Source organism: Ovis canadensis, chromosome 7 (genome assembly GCF_042477335.2).
Source record: "Ovis canadensis isolate MfBH-ARS-UI-01 breed Bighorn chromosome 7, ARS-UI_OviCan_v2, whole genome shotgun sequence".
NCBI lineage: Eukaryota > Metazoa > Chordata > Mammalia > Artiodactyla > Bovidae > Ovis > Ovis canadensis.
The window spans coordinates 61,519,836-61,536,141 of NC_091251.1; the positions used below are offsets into that span (position 1 = coordinate 61,519,836).

At 41.4% G+C, this 16,306-nt stretch overlaps 1 protein-coding gene across 1 annotated transcript in view; it reads left to right on the forward strand.

The window, feature by feature from the left end:
- Positions 1-16,306, forward strand: part of MYO1E (myosin IE) — a 214,948-nt gene that overhangs the window by 143,474 nt on the left and 55,168 nt on the right. Inside the window, exons 10-16 of the mRNA XM_069596358.1 lie at positions 1,559-1,755; positions 5,192-5,272; positions 5,565-5,651; positions 7,932-8,018; positions 9,145-9,312; positions 10,283-10,368; positions 12,961-13,042. Coding sequence (XP_069452459.1) covers positions 1,559-1,755; positions 5,192-5,272; positions 5,565-5,651; positions 7,932-8,018; positions 9,145-9,312; positions 10,283-10,368; positions 12,961-13,042 — 788 coding nt within the window. The remainder of the gene's footprint in view (positions 1-1,558; positions 1,756-5,191; positions 5,273-5,564; positions 5,652-7,931; positions 8,019-9,144; positions 9,313-10,282; positions 10,369-12,960; positions 13,043-16,306) is intronic.

Below are 16,306 nucleotides of genomic sequence, written 5' to 3' on the forward strand. Positions count from 1 at the left end.
TTTCTGTGGAACAGTCACATAGATAATAAATACTTTGTTCTGGCATTGCCCTTTTTCAAAATGCTTTCACTGACTTAATCTCATTGGAAGGTACATACGGAGAAATGTTAGCCTGTTACATTCCATTGCCATCTGTGAAATTCAAACAGATTATCTTTATTGGGAGCTTTATGATTTTTGAGGATTATCGTAAGGTCTTTAATAAAAATCCCTTTATCAGAGAATTTTGGCAAAACTTTATGCAGAAAAAGAGAATTCATATCCAAGTCCAGAATTTAGATTTGTGTTCATAAAAATCTTTCGTTCGTACTGGAAAAAATTCTGAGCATTCTTTCATGTCCAGGAATCTCATGCTTGTCATTTATTCATATTAGAGTAATTTGACCAAAAAGTCAAGAAAACATGTTTGTATCTCTGGGCCCCCTCCTGGTGAGATTCTTGGCTTGAGACAATTTGCTGAGCTGTGAGAACCTCACCTTTTCTATCTGAAGACCACAAGCTGTGCCAACTGCCATGTCTTTAGTATGGGGTGTTTATTCTGTGGTGTGACTACTACAGTCCCCTCCATTGCTTGTACACTGCCCCAGGGAAATCTGGTAACATCTGTCTCTAGAAGCCATCCAGCCCCCTTTGACTCCAGACCAAATATCCCCTACCATTCAATTCCACCATTAAAATTCATCCTAATCTTTTCATCACCTACCTTGACCTTCATCTCCAGCCAGTGCTCACCTCAGCTGTGTCTCCCTTACCCAGCATGCTTGTCTTTGCACACCCCACTCCCCTCTCTCCCTCTTCTTTCTTCCTCTGCGTTTGTACAAACCCTGTTCAGCCTTTTAGCCCCTCCCCTTCCCCCCAGCAAATCCCACATCTTCCTTGACCACCCCAGCAAACAGTAATATCTCTCTGCCCTAAATCCTCCAGGGCTTTATTGTCTGTCCACGTCGTATACTCAGCTTTTTGTAGGCTTCTTTATTTGGTAAACTGTCTTTGCCCCATCTAAATTGTCTTCAAGATTTCTTAAGTATTTTATATCCTGTCCTCTGTCTTTAGTACCCCAACACATGGAAAGCGCTCAATAACTATGTGATTTGTTATCATTATAAGTTTGATGATATCAGGTGCTTCAAGCTGGGAATGATGATTCTATGAAAACACTGTACCAAAAAGGAAGAAAAACAGTATTTGGAGCCAAAAAAATGTTTCTTCATTTAGTTCCTTCCAGGCTGTCTTGCTGCAGACTTGGAAAGATGTCCATTTCAGGCATTTGGCTGTGATCTCAGTAGGGGGGATTGGTTTGCCACCCTTCTTGGATTACTGATTTGTATTATTGAAAGTCTCGGTCGTCATAGGAATTGACTCATGTAATAGAAAAGTTGGGAGAAATTAAAGTGGATGGATGTGTGTAAGATTTCTGATACGCCGTCTTCATTACAGTGAAAGATCTTGGAGGCTAATGGTGGTTGGTATCTTGCATGTGTGCACACACGTCATGTATTTGTGAGAGGAATTGTTAAAAATCTGAAAGACAGTCATGTTTTTGTTTTGTTTTGTATAGTTTTGGCTTTTCCTGCCTATCTCCTGGGGATCAACCAGGACCGGTTGAAAGAAAAGCTCACAAGCCGGCAGATGGACAGCAAGTGGGGAGGCAAGTCAGAGTCTATCCACGTGACCCTCAACGTAGAGCAAGCCTGTTACACCAGGGACGCACTTGCCAAGGCCCTGCATGCCCGGGTGTTTGATTTCTTGGTAGATGTAAGTAAACACAGATCGACATTGCTGGGGCTCCGTATTCTAATGTCACGTAACGAGTGAAACATCTCAGAGCTTTGTTTCCACATTTTGGCTCATTCCTTATGTGATCATCACTTCGCTCCTCCGTGTTTTATCCTCACACTGGAACCATGTTTTACTTTTCCACTTCTACTTCTAGTATTGTCCAGCAAAACTCTAATATGGTAACAGCTTCTTGTGGACAAAATACTTAGTAAAGCTAATACTACAGACCAGAAAAACAGAGGCCCACTGTCGTAATCTTTCAGCTTAAAGGTTTGGAATGTTGTGTTTGTCATCTATTGTTACATTACAAATTAACCCAAAACTTAGTGACTTAAAATAGTAAGCATTTATTTTTTCACAGTTTCTATGGGTCAGCTGTTTGGAGGTGACTTAGTTTGGTGGTTCTGACTCAGGGATGAGAGGGCAAAAAGATGCTGATTAGAACTGCAAGGCTTGACGAGGGTTGGAGAATCTGGTTCCAAGATGGCTCCTTCATATTAGCAGGATGCCTCAGTTCCTTGCTACATGGGCGTCTTTTTTGGAGCTACTTGAATATCCTCACAACATGGCAGTTGATTTCCCCTAGAATGCGTAAGAGAAAGAGCAAGGAAGAAGCTGCAGAGATTTTGATGTCCTAATCTTGGCCTCAGATATTGCCAGTCTGTCAGCTTCTATTCATCAGAATCAAGTCACTAAGGACAGCCCACAGTTAAGAGCAGAGGATTTAATTTCCAATTTTGGGGGGAGAGGAGTGTCAAAGACTTCTTGGATATATTTTGTAAACTACCACAGACTTTTAAAATGATGGTGTAAAAAATAAAATAAAATAAAATAAAATGATGGTGTAAGCATACAGATATTATATCTAAATATGCGTGTACATGCATATTTATATATGTATATAACATAGGTTCTGAAAATTAGTCTCTCAGCACTGTCACTACCAGTGACAGTCTGTGTTAATCCCTGTAGCTTGTAAATGATTAGAATAATAATAGCAAGCACTTATATAGCACTTAACTACGTGCCAGATACTGGTCTAAGTCTTTTAGAAAAAGAATAATTCTTACAACTCTGTGACTTAGGTATTATTATCTCTATTAAACATATAAGCTAATTCTGAGGCACAGAGAGGTTCAGGAACTTCCCCAAGGTCACACCACTATTAAGTGATAAACCTAGGAATTAAACCCAGGTAATTTGGCAGATCTCCAGCTATTTCACTCCGCTACCTTTTATTTATTCCAGCCAGAAAGAACCCCATGGGAACCCCAGTCAGGGGACAACAGGCTGGCCATTAGATCCCGAAAGTCTGTGTTTCACTCCAGGCAACATCTATAAGGCTTAAAGTATTGTTGGGTGTGTTTAGGGTTGAGTAGATCAGAGTAGGGTAGGGTAAATATTCTGTGTACTTCTTATGGTTATATTAATGGTAAGATTGCTTAGGAATCCGGTCAGGGTTATACAAAACATTAGTCATGCCTTTAACTTGTCCAGGCCCATCATTATATTGACAAGGGAATCTTAGCCTCAAGTATTGGTGATTTCACCCAAGGCCGTTCAGCAGGAGGGTTGTACTGAACTGGGATTAAAACCTACATCTCTTGTCTCTGTTCAGTGAACCTTCCAGTGCTGGCCTTCCCACTTTATTTCCTTTCTGTCCTCCCTTGATTGTGTGGTGTAATGGGGCAGATGCCCTGTGTAAGTGATGCTAATTGGAGCTGACGTTTATTAAGCCCTGACTCCTTGCCAGGTGCTGGGCTAAGTGCTATACATCATTACCTGTTGGCTGATAAAAGATGAATGTCTTTTTCTTTGCCTGGAAAGCAACTCTGGTACTTAAAAATTCCTCCAGTTATTCTCAATCGCCAGGAATTTTTCTTACTTCCTCCCTCCCCTGCAGGCCTGACTAACCCCCTCTAACCTATACCCCACCTCCATCATTATCTGTTCATTGATTACACATCTCTTTTCACAGTGGTCAAGAACACCAGAATCATCATACTACTTAAATAGAATTCCAGACCCTTCCTCTTATCCAGTGTGGTTTTATACATTATGATGTTATCAGTGTCATTAAGAGGATTGTAGCAAGAACTAAATGAAACAAAACTTGGGAAGCCCTTCCCAAAGCCTGGTGAATGTTGAATCCATGTAAAGTCGCTTTTCATTACCATCACTTTAATACTAACTAATGGCATTACTGTCCATAGTTGCCTCTGAGAATAAAGACTGTCTTGTTGACATTCCTGCCATATTACGTTGCTGCTGCTAAGTCGCTTCAGTCGTGTCTGACTCTGTGCGACCCCATAGACGGCAGCCCACGAAGCTCCCCCATCCCTGGGATTCTCCAGGCAAGAACACTGGAGTGGGTTGCCATTTCCTTCTCCAATGCATGAAAGTGAAAACTGAAAGTCACGTCGCTCAGTTGTGTCCGACTCTTAGCGACCCCATGGACTGCAGCCTACCAGCCTCCTCCATCCATGGGATTTTCCAGGCAAGAGCACTGGAGTGGGGTGCCATTGCCTTCTCCGGCCATATTATGTTTGATGATCATTAAGTGATTACAGGGCATACCTGGTTTTATTGTGCTTTGTAGATACTACATTTTTTTTTTTACAAATTGAAGGTTTGTGGCAACTCTGTTGAACAAACCTATCAGTGCCATTTTTCTGACAACATTTGTTCATGTCATGTCTCTGTCACATCTCAGTAATTCTGGCAATATTTCACACTTTTTCATTATTATATTTGTGATGGTACTCTGTGATCAGTGATCTTTGATGTTACTACTATGACTTGCTGAAGGCTCAGGTGCTAGCATTTTTTTTACCAATAAAGTAATTTTTAATTAAAGTAGGTACATTTTTTTATATGTAATGCTACTTAAAAGACTGCACTTAATAAACTGCATACAATGTAGTATAAGCATCTTTTTTATATGCACTGGGAAACAAACAAAGGGTGTGACTCACTTTTTGTGATATTTGCTGTATGGCAGTGGTTTGGAACCAAACCCACGGTATCTCTTATGTATGCCTATACTGGATGGGGTTAATGGAAAGAATATTTACAAGTTCTGCAATATTGGTTCTTTTTGTGAAACAGGTTTTACTTCACTCATCCAAGATGATATTTTCTAATTCTCAAGACTTCCTGAGAAAAACTAGTTCTGCCAGAAATGAATGGTTTTCATCTTTCTACCATGCTACTTTTTTTTTTTTTTAAGATTCTGGTGGTTTTCCCACAAACTTGACATTGCACTGAGGCCTTTTTAAGGAGCAATTCATCTGTCTTCCTGTCTGCTTCTGTTTCCAAAGGCAGTAGTATCTGCTTTTCTTATCCCCATGCATGCCCATTATTAATATGAATGTGAGAGGAGTTAATTACCATGCTGGTTACTTTCTTCTAGTCTATCAACAAAGCAATGGAGAAGGACCACCAGGAATACAACATTGGCGTCCTAGACATCTATGGCTTTGAAATATTTCAGGTAAGACCAGCTTGAGTAATTGAAGACAAAGAAGGGTAATGCTTTTTACCTGGCTTGAAAGAAATAATTCTAGGCAATGAAAAAAATATCATTGTGGCTCACTTTTGCCTTTTTGAGTTCTTCATGTACCTATACTAAATTAGTATCTCCTAAATATAAACCATGCTGTTTCTACTGATGCCGCCAACATTTCCGTTAAGCCTTTTCACTAAATCACTCAAGAAGTGACTTTAAAATGATTTTGCAGAAACAAGTACATAAAAGTAACACTTTGTCTTTTTCTTTTCTTCAGAAAAATGGCTTTGAGCAGTTTTGTATCAATTTTGTTAATGAAAAATTACAGCAGATTTTTATTGAACTCACATTAAAGGCAGAACAGGTGAGCAGTCCTCTTCCTTCATCTTGTTCTGTTTCTGATTTGTTTTGAAGGGTATAGATGTCTCTCTTTTGGTAATAGGTTCAGATTATAGTTTTTTTTATTAGAAAATGTACTTAATAGAGTCAGGCAGAAAAACCATATGCCACTGTGACATTTTAGTCTGAAGTATAAACACCATCTGCTACATTTTCTTTCTCTGTAAGTAAATGATGCTGTGAAGTTGGACTTATGACTGGTTGTTTTTACTACTCTATGACTCATTGACCAAGTGCAAATGGAAACCTATTCCAACCCCAATTGCCTATGGCATATACTGTGTTCCAAAGGCAAACTTGGTTTTCTCGGATTTGCTCTGCTCCCAATCTAACATAAAAATAAATGTGTCTTTAACAAAGCTGGTATTTAAATTCTGACTTGAGGTTACTTGCCTTGTTTATACTACCTACTGAAAGTCCAGTGCAAGTTCCCTTTTATTCTGGTGCCTACTGTTTTTTGATTTCTTAGATTGCTATAATAAGGTACCACCAAACAGATAGCTTAACACAATAGAAATTTTTTTCTCTCCCAGTCCAGGAGGCCAGAATTCAAAATCAAGATGTTGCTAGGGTAGCACTCCTTCCAGAGACTATAGGGGAAATTCTTCCTTGCCTCTTGCAGCTCAAGGTGCTCCTGGCATTCCTTGCCTTTGGGCAGCATGCCTTCAGTCTCTGCCTATGTCTTCTTGTGTCCATTTTCTCCCTGTGTCCAAAACTCATTCTCTCTTCTCTTAGAAAGACACCAGTCTCTGGAATTAGGGGTCACCCTAAATCCACAATAATTTCCTTATGAGATTCTTAGCTAATTATATCTCCAGATATCCTATTTCTGGACATTTTAGGGTTCTAGATGGACACAAAATCTTGGGGGACACACTCAACCCACACTGCACACACCCGAGGCTGTCTGAAGAATGTTTATTCATGGAAGTGTTCATGTGTCTGCTCAGGAACACCAGTGATCAATAGTTTTCCTGGGAAACTCTGCCCTGGAATTCTTCCACTCCTCAGAGTAGCTAGAGCCAAACCCCAAGAGTGGACATGGTGGAGACTGAGATGGGAGAAGGTTGGGTCACAGAGGAACTTGGTAGGGCATGGTAAAGAGTTCAGAGGAAGTATGATGAGAAGCCATTGAAGGATTTTCAGTAGAGTGTGATGCCATCTGATTTGTTTTTGACCAGTTGGCTTTGACTCTTTGCACTTAGACAGGGCAGGCTGAGGCAGGGGAGGACCAACAAGAGTGGAAGTTTCAAAACCAGACTCCCAGGGAGACTGAGCAAGAATGGTGAGGCGTGGACAGTGATGGCTGCAGCAGAGATGGGGACATGATTCCCTAATGAGGGGGTCAGATTTGGTATATATTTTGCAGAATGAGTCAGTGTGACTTGCTCTCAACATAATTAGCTGAGGAAAGAGGAGTCGCAGATGATTCCTAGCTTTGCAGCTTGAGTAACAGGACCAGTGGGGAGACTGTTTACTGAACGGTAAGATGAGGGGGAGAGCAGGTGGCTGGAGACAGGCATGTAGGGCCAGAGCGCTACTGAATGTGGTAGATAGGAGAGGCCTGTTACCCTCTGAGTGGAAATCCCAGGATATGACGTACATGTGACTCTGGAACTCAGGGGGCCAGCCTAGACTCAAGAAACACTTTCAGGTGTCATTAGCCTATAGGTGTTATCTTAAGTCACGGAGTTGATTGGAATTACCTAGGGAATAAGGTTGAGAAAACAAGGCTGGGAGATTGAGCCCCCATCATATAAAGATCAGGGGGTAGAGGGGAGAGGCAGCAAAGGACGCTAACAAAGCAGGACTGGTGAGGAACGAGGAAAACCAGGAGCATGTGATGGTGTTCATCATGTTTAATGAGCAGCTGACCTGAATGAGGGGCCTTCCTTCTAAGTACCTAGATGCTAATCTGTACTTCTGTTCTCTGTGAAGTTCAAAGAGATTATTTCAAAACTGGACCTATGGGTTAAGCCATTTTTAATTGCCATCTTTGTATGTCAAAAACAATTGTATGGAAGCAATTTTATATGGTTCTAACCAAACATAAACATTACCAAGCAATAAAATTCTCTTTTCCTGTTCCTCTTAGAAAATATTAGTATTGCTAGTTTTTATGAAAGAGATCCAGGTTTTTCTTCCCTGATGATTTATGTGCCTGTGATATCCATCTGTGCTGAACTCTAGCTGGTCTTCACTAGCTATGAAGAGTCAATGAGAATTCCTGCTTTCTGTCCTACAGGAAGAGTATGTGCAAGAAGGCATTAGATGGACACCCATTGATTACTTTAATAACAAAGTCGTATGTGACCTCATTGAAAACAAAGTTGTAAGTATGGCCTGGTGTGTCTCTTCACTGTTGACAGATTTACACTAAGAAGTTTTTGTTCTCTCCGTCATTGTATTAGAATAGAGAGAGTGAGAGCTCTGACTGAAGAGAGGTTTTTTTTGTTTGCTTATTTGGCTGTGCCTGGCCTTTGTTGTGGCATGTGGGATCGAGCTCCCTTACCAGGGATTGAACCCAGGCCCCCTGCATTGAGAGTGCGGAGTCTTAGCCACTGGACCACCAGGGAAATCCTCGATGCAGAGAGTTTTAGCAATTACATTTATTTTGCTTCTACGTATATGTGTAAAAGCAGGGTTTTATTCTTACAGTTAATATATACATGTGTATATAAGCACATTGTCAATTTATGAAGGGAAGTCATTACTGAATTTTAAGAGGAGACAGTTATCACTTATGTTGATGGCATAGTGTATGAAGAGACATAAAATTGGCCCTGCCTTCCAGACCATTTGTACAACTTCTAGGACTTTAGCCCTAGAAATTATTCAAAAGAAAATAAAAGGGCATAGACACATCTGTACAGTACTGTAAAGTCCCAAACTGGAAATGATGAAAACATTCATAGAGAATTCAGTCCTTAAATAAATTACACATACAAAAGCAGGGAAATATAGCCATCAAAATAGTAAGTACAAAGACTGTGTAAAACAGGAGGATTATTTATAAACTAGTGCTATGCAGAAAAAGTGATATATGATAGAATGTATCCAGTATGTAGCTGTGTAATCTATGTCTATGTGGGTAACAAGCTGAAAACAAACATTAAGAAATGAATTAGGGTCAAAGAAAAATGGTTTTCTTCAGAGTTTTAAAAAAGACCTAGTACAATAAGAGTGAGCAGATAATGATCGTTCTGTGTATGACTTTGAATAGAACCTTGGGAAGCTGAAGTTTTCTTTTTGAAAATGGATTTTGTTCCATCGTTAGATCTAAGAGGTGGCTCCCATTTGGGATTATTAATAGCATCCTTCCTCAAAGGGAACGACTGACTTCCAAGATGGTATCTTAAGTCTCAGGAGCTGTTTCCTTGCTTAAGGACAGACCTAATGAACATGGTATGTTTTAGAACAGTCAGTGAACTGGGGCTTTGCTTTCTTGGTCCCATCAGAACCCTCCTGGAATCATGAGCATTCTGGACGATGTATGTGCCACGATGCACGCAGTGGGTGAGGGGGCGGACCAGACACTGCTCCAGAAACTGCAGATGCAGATTGGGAACCATGAGCACTTCAACAGCTGGAACCAAGGCTTCATTATTCACCATTATGCTGGCAAGGTATGGCCAGGGAGCAGGGGTTCAACAAAAAGGAAGTTACCTGTATTAAGCCTTTGGGTCTGTAATCTGTTTTCTCTTGAGGCAACTGAAAAGTGTCCATATAGTTTTATCTGCCTCGCTGTGTTTTATTGACCCATCATTCATTCATTCAACATGGGGCTTATGAAATATTTGGAGAGACAAACAAAAGATAGTATACACTGCTGCGTGTTTTTTAACACGAATCACCCTTATATAACTTAAGCATGAATCAGCATATATATTAACTGCTGAAGGAATGAGTGTTCGTCTTGCCTCTTATGCAAGCCTGCATTTTTTTACTTGCCCATCTTCCTTGGGAGTATAAATAAGGACCAGGGGTTTGTTCTTATAAAATGCGTGAGTACTCTGTGTTACTGCATTACCAGGCTGGTGATACACAGATAAGTAAACTGAGGTCATGATATTTGGAAACTTCACAGTACTGTGGAAATTCATTGGTCTCACTCTTCATCCCAATTAATCTCTTGTTAACCAGGGAGGATCGTTGAGCATGAGGCTATAGCTAAATTGATCTAACACCATTCATGGGAGAAATCAAAAAGCCTCAGATGACATGGCCCATTGCAGTGGTTTAGTGTGCACAGTTTCATTTTATTCCATCTTAGCTAAAATCTAGGGAAAGAATTCAGTGTATTATTTACACACCTGTAATCTGTAGATTACATATTAAGGACTATGTAATCGTAAGAGCTGGGGGCCTGGTGATGTCTTTTGGATCATGTATGCAATCAGCATCTGCAGGCCATCACCAGCTAAGTCATCTAGCAAGTAAAACATACACAGCCTTAATGTGGCATATCAGGATGAAAGCGCATTTGTTACATCTGAAAATATGCATATTCCGTGAAAGATAGCCATGCTGGCTTGGATGTTTTGTTCAATGAAATATTTAAAAGATAAAATTTGATTTCTTTCCATTCTTGGCAAGGTATCCTATGACATGGATGGCTTTTGTGAGCGGAACCGTGATGTGCTTTTTATGGATCTGATCGAGCTTATGCAAAGCAGTGAGCAGTAAGTGTGTTTGCCTTATCTGACACAGGGGTTTGATCATTTTTTAGTATTAGGACAAACTTGTGATGTTTAAATGTCAGCATTTTGGGCTTCCCTGGTGGTCCAGTGGCTAAGACTCGGTACCCCCAATTCAGGAGACCTGGGTTCAGTCCCTGGTCAGGGAACTAGATCCCACATGCCACAACTAAGAGTCCCCAGGCTGCAGCTAAAACTTGGTGAAGCCAAATAAATAAATATTTTTTAAAAATGAAAAATAAATGTCAGCATTGTGCTTCCTTGTGCTATTAGGTCTGAGTTATTGTTAGATAATTTGACTTCTTAAAATAGTTATCCCCCCAATCTTAGTCTCTCCCTTATCCTTAATATGTCCCACCCCCCCATTCTAAGTGCCATCTGCAAGCCCTTCAGGGTCTCCAACTTCATCATGTTCAATGGTTTTATCTAGAAGAAGTGCCTATCCTGGGATTGGGTTGGGATAGCCACGTCATCTATGAGTGGAATAGTCTGGTTCTGTGAAACTTTGCTCTTGGAATATCATCCTAAGTATTCCCCTCAGTCACTCAGTTTTAAAAAATGCTAATGGCTTAGCTACACCCAAGTTAACCTGAGTTGCTGAAGCACTTGAGAAATGGCTCGAGAACTCAGGGAAGGACACTCAGAGATCCATTTTAACTCCCCAGACCTTGACTAAGCTATGGTCATAGAAGCAGTGGGAACACCACGCACCGCGCCCGCCCTCCCACCCCCTTGCAAGCTGCTAGAGCACTTAGGACCAGCTTTGCCATGTCCTTTCCTTCCCTGTTGCCTGCAAAGGTCCCCATGGTCCTGGGTAATGGATGTCAGGCATCATTTTCACGATCAAGCCTCTCTATGCCAGGCAAATACAATATTGCACAGTCTTCCAGTTTTTACAACTTTTAGAGCTTCCTCCAAGTAATAATGTCCTTTTAGTCTCTTACTTCAGATATCATAATATCAGGACTAACTGCTTTAATCAACAGTTGCAAGCATGATTATTTTCTAGAAAGGGCCTGACTTCTATGAAAGCAAAATCAAGTTTCATTTTTGGTCCACAGTTCAAATTTCTGCTCTGTTTAATCCTCTACCCCTCCCGCCAGCCTCCACTCCTCCCCAGCCCGCATCTTCCCAGGCTTGTACTTCCTTGGCACTCACACCCCTCACTTCAGAGATTTCTTCATTCAAAACATAAAACATAAAAATCTATTTGCTCTTAAAAGGTCAGATAAACCGCAAGTCCTGGCTTGTGGGGTTTATGATAATCAGGTGCAGACATGCTTTCAGAGATTTTTTTAAATTATTAAAATTACTGCCAACTTCAAGAGCTATTGATGCTTCCATTTAAAACTTGTGTCATGTAGACATGGTCTATTGTTTAGAAAACACATGTGCTGTAAAAATCTATAATTGTGTCTGGTGAGGTTAAAAGTAGATTATTGCTGGGGAGACTTCCTGGAAAATTCATGATGCCCAGTAAGTCACTTGGGCTTCCCTGGTGGCTCAGATGGTAAAGAATCTGCATGTAATACAGGAGACCTGGGTTCAGTCCCTGGGTTGGGAAGATCCCCTGGAGAAGGAAGTGGCAGCCCACTCCAGTATTTTTGCCTGGAGAATCCCATGGACGGAGGAGCCTGGTGGGCTACAGTCCACAGGTCACAAAGAGTCGGACACGACTGAGCCACTAGCTCTATTACTGCTACGAGTAAGTCACTTGGGAGGAGTTTACATGGATCACGTTCATTCCATGAGTCAGTCAGCGAGTATTTATTGAGCGCCTACTGTGTTCAGGGTAGAGGTCCTGCTCCAAACACTGGGCGCACTGCAGTGACTAAGACATTGTCCTTGCCCTGTGCCCTTTGAGGCAGGCATATCAACAGATGCAGCCCAGTGACACTTCCTAATGAAGACACATTCAGCCAGCAAAGCATTAGTGAATTAGCTTCACTTAAAATTGCTCATACTCAAAAGCACAGTTCATCAGGGTCTTTTGCTCGAGGGAAGGGATGATAGAAAGAGTGGCCTATTGGCATCTAGTGGGCAAAGGCCGCTGATACTGTGAAACATCCCAAAATGTGTAAAGCACCCCCCTCACCCCACCCCTGGGTTCCCAACACAGAATTATCCAATTCCAAGTATCCTTAGCACCAAGGCTGAGAAACCCTGCTTTCGAGCAAAGCAGAATCTGCATTGAATCTGGACAGTTCACACACATCCTCCTGCTACGGCCTATCTTACTTAACTCAGCAAATTCACACTCAGCCCCCTCTGTTGTGTCCTGCTGCCAAGGTGTGTCTCAATAATAGTGGGTGGGGAAACATGAAAGGCAGAGTTTAAAATTTTATTTTTCCAACTTTATTTTCCAAGATGTTTCTGTCTTAGAATTCTTTCTCAGTGTTCCTCTTGTCCACTGCTTTATTTTCCTAAGTCTTGATGGCCTGTGCTTTGAGTCAGGTGGCCATTCTGTAGTCAAGGTTCTGTGCTTCTGGATGACTCTCACTTCTCTATGGAAGAAGGTGTTCCAGCCCCCGAGGTACTTGCTAATTGTTAATCCATTCTGTCTCTTTTTTCCCCCAGACCTTTTATAAAGTCTTTATTTCCGGAAAATCTGCAAGCTGACAAGAAAGGGCGCCCAACTACTGCCGGAAGCAAAATAAAGGTTTGTTCTATTTTGGGAAATTTATGGATTCCTGTAAGAGGTAGGATTTTCTGGGACTCGGGAACCATACCCCTGGGCCAGGCCGAGGTCAGTGAGATGCAACAGATTGGTTACAGAAGATGGCCAGAAGTGATGTTGCTGCTCGAGAAAGGCTTACAGGATGCTAGCTGGATTTGACTTGGCTGTACTAAAACCCCAAAGGGATATTAAGTACCTCGTAGCTTAATAGCCAGCAGATGATAATCAGCTACTTTCTAAGAGGAAATGGCTTTGTGCTGAATCTAGGAGAATTCACATTAATCTATCAGAGAAATTTTATGATCTAGAGCCATATTTTGGATTTTGATGACAGTTTTCCAGACTATACCCCAAAACTCCGCCTAGTACTTTATACGTACCTGAAATTCTACTGAGCCTTTTAAGGGGAATTTATGTACCTTCCTCACTGGACCTTGCAGGCCCTTCTTTTTGTGAATTACAGGCATCTTGGCCCCACAGTATCTCAGAATCAAAGGAATTCTTAGTGTATCTTTTGTTCTTTTTTTTTTTGGCTGTGCCTTGCAGTGTGCATGATCTTAATTGCCAGACTAAGGATCAAACCCATGCCCCATGCATTGGGATCTTGGAGTCTTAATCACTGGACAACCAGGGAAGTTCTCTTAGTGTTTCTTGGAAGCCTCTCATGGGGTGTGCACTGAATTATCAGAGGCCTTGTGTGATAAAATTGTCCCTAACAACACTCTGAATTTAAAGGTTGTGTTGAACATACTCCATCATGTTTTTACTGACTGGTTTTTAAACCAGACAGTAAACTTTTTCTTTTTTAATTATACCAGATGAAAACACTTTTAAAATTATATATTTATTTTAAATTTTTATTTTATATTAGGGTATAGTTGATTTACAGTGTTGTTTTAATTTCAGGTGTACAGCAAGGTGATTCAGCTATGCTTATCCCATATAGGTTATTGCAGAGTATTGAGTAGAGTTCCCTGTGCTATACAGTAGACCCTTGTTGATTATCTGTTTTACATATAGTAGTGTGCATATTAAAAATGCTTTTTTAAAGAATCATACCAATTAAATACCACCCTGTCTTTATAATCAATGGGATCATCAAGTGATTAACAGTAGGGTCCTGGGGTTCATCATTAGTGTTCAAATCTCTCACTACATGATTGCCAGAAAATTACCTAAATTCTCAGTGCTTCTTTTGCCTTCTCTGTAAGGTAGAGATTTTAGTACCTGATCTCAGGGGGGATACCGTGGTAATTAATTTCATAATCCATCTAAGGCACACACTGCCTGAAACAGAAGAAACAAGAAAGCATATGCTCTCACGTTACGTATCCTCTATCTGTCCCCTCCTTCTCTCCCGTGCTGCTATCTCTAGATAATTCTCAGTGGACACTCGATGGCCCTGTGCTGACTCCCCACCTGGACTGTCCTCCCCCCACCAGCTGTACAACCAGATCCTACCTGCCCTTCTCCCCCTTCTCGGTAACCCCAGCCGCATGCATACGGTGGTGGTTCTTGTCTGTTCTACTCACTGGCTTTGTCTTCTCTGAACAGTTCAGGAAAATGGAAGCCTGTCTCCCTAGCCTCTGAGGACACAAACGCTGTAATGTCACAGCAATAGGGCAATCCCATCCAGAGGGGCCTCAGGTTTTGTGGAGGAAGTCAGATGCAAGCTGGGTCTTGAGTTAGAGGGTAGAGTCCACTAGGGGATGAAGGACAATCCTGGTCAAGGAACTGGAGACATAATGTCCTGGGACGGAGTTTGGATGGAGTTCCCTGGGGCAGAGAGAAGGTGCAGTTCTCATGAAGCCCCAGATGTTGACCTCTGTGCTTGGCTCTGACTCACGCCGTCACTTCTGGGTCCTGGAAGAGGATTTGCTTTAGGCTGGAAACTCTGGTCACAAGACTGTCACACATTCATATCCCCAGATCATCAGGGCTGCAGTGACTCACTTTCAAGTGGTCTGGATTCTCAGTCCAGCTTATTTCCTATAAAAAGGAGGGCGGGGGCAGGGGCATTTTTCTCCTTCTTGGAAGGCTTGAACCCTTTGCCTCCTTCTTATTCTTATCTAGTTGAATGCTCAGCATTGCCCCCTTCCAGGCATACTCAGAATGTCCCAGACTGCTATGGTTGGGGGAGTCAGCAAGCTTGTTTAGGGAGACTGGACTTTACATATTCTCACCTCCAATGGTCCCTTCTTGGTGAACCATGTGGCTCTGGCTGTCTGATGTTCTGCCTCCACATAAGAGTGGGTCTCCCTGTTTTATGTCTCATAAGTCACCTCTTAGAGTTGCATAGCTCTGGCCCAATCTCTTACATCTTTCATATCCTCAGTATTTTGCAGATGCTAAGCGTCATCTTTAAAAAAAAAATTTTTATTGAAGTATAGTTGATGTACAATGTTGTATTAGTTTCAGATGTACAGCAAAATGATTGTAATACCTATATATGTACAACTTTTTTAGGTTCTTTTCCTTTATAGATCATGACAAAATATTGAGTATAGTTCCCTGTGCTATACTGGAGGTCCTTGTTGGTTATTTTATATACAGTAGCTACATATCATCTTAATATCTCTGAGGTATAAGTGTTTAAAGGGATCCTGCGTTCCTTAGAAGAAAAATTAGTGTTCAGGGTAGTTTTAATATTGGATATTTTATGTATTCTAATTCTTTAAAATGTGAGAGAGTTCTGTAGAATTTAATTTATAGAATATATGGTGAGAACTTCCACTATCTTTGTAAAGCGTATTCTTCGTTTAATAACATGTGATTGTTGAGGCTTTCCTAAATTCTACGTTGTCATGGCTAAAGGGACCAGTTTTGAAATTAGAGCCAAAGGTTGATGCTATTGGGAGATAGAATGAAACTCAGAGTCGGCAAAGTAGACTGGGCTGGCAGCTTTATCTAAGTGGGCCTGGCCACTAAAGGAGCAGAGTGACAGGAGACGCAAGTGCCATGAGGTAATTGGACCGAGAGACATTGAACATCCATTCCAACCTGCAGATTGAGGCAGTAGAAGTATTCCAGTTCTGCTTAGTTTACAGATGGGCAACCGTGGTCCAAAGAAATTTAGTGACTTGTCAGACAGCTTGCAAAGAGCAGAGCCAGGATCCTAGTTCAGACCTGCTAACAGTCTGTGTGGAGGGTAGAAGGAGGAGCTGTCCCCCTAAGGAGTGTCACCTTTGCTTACTGTTTGGTCTGCATATCTTGATGGCCACTTCTGCTCAGCAAGTAGCTTTGGAA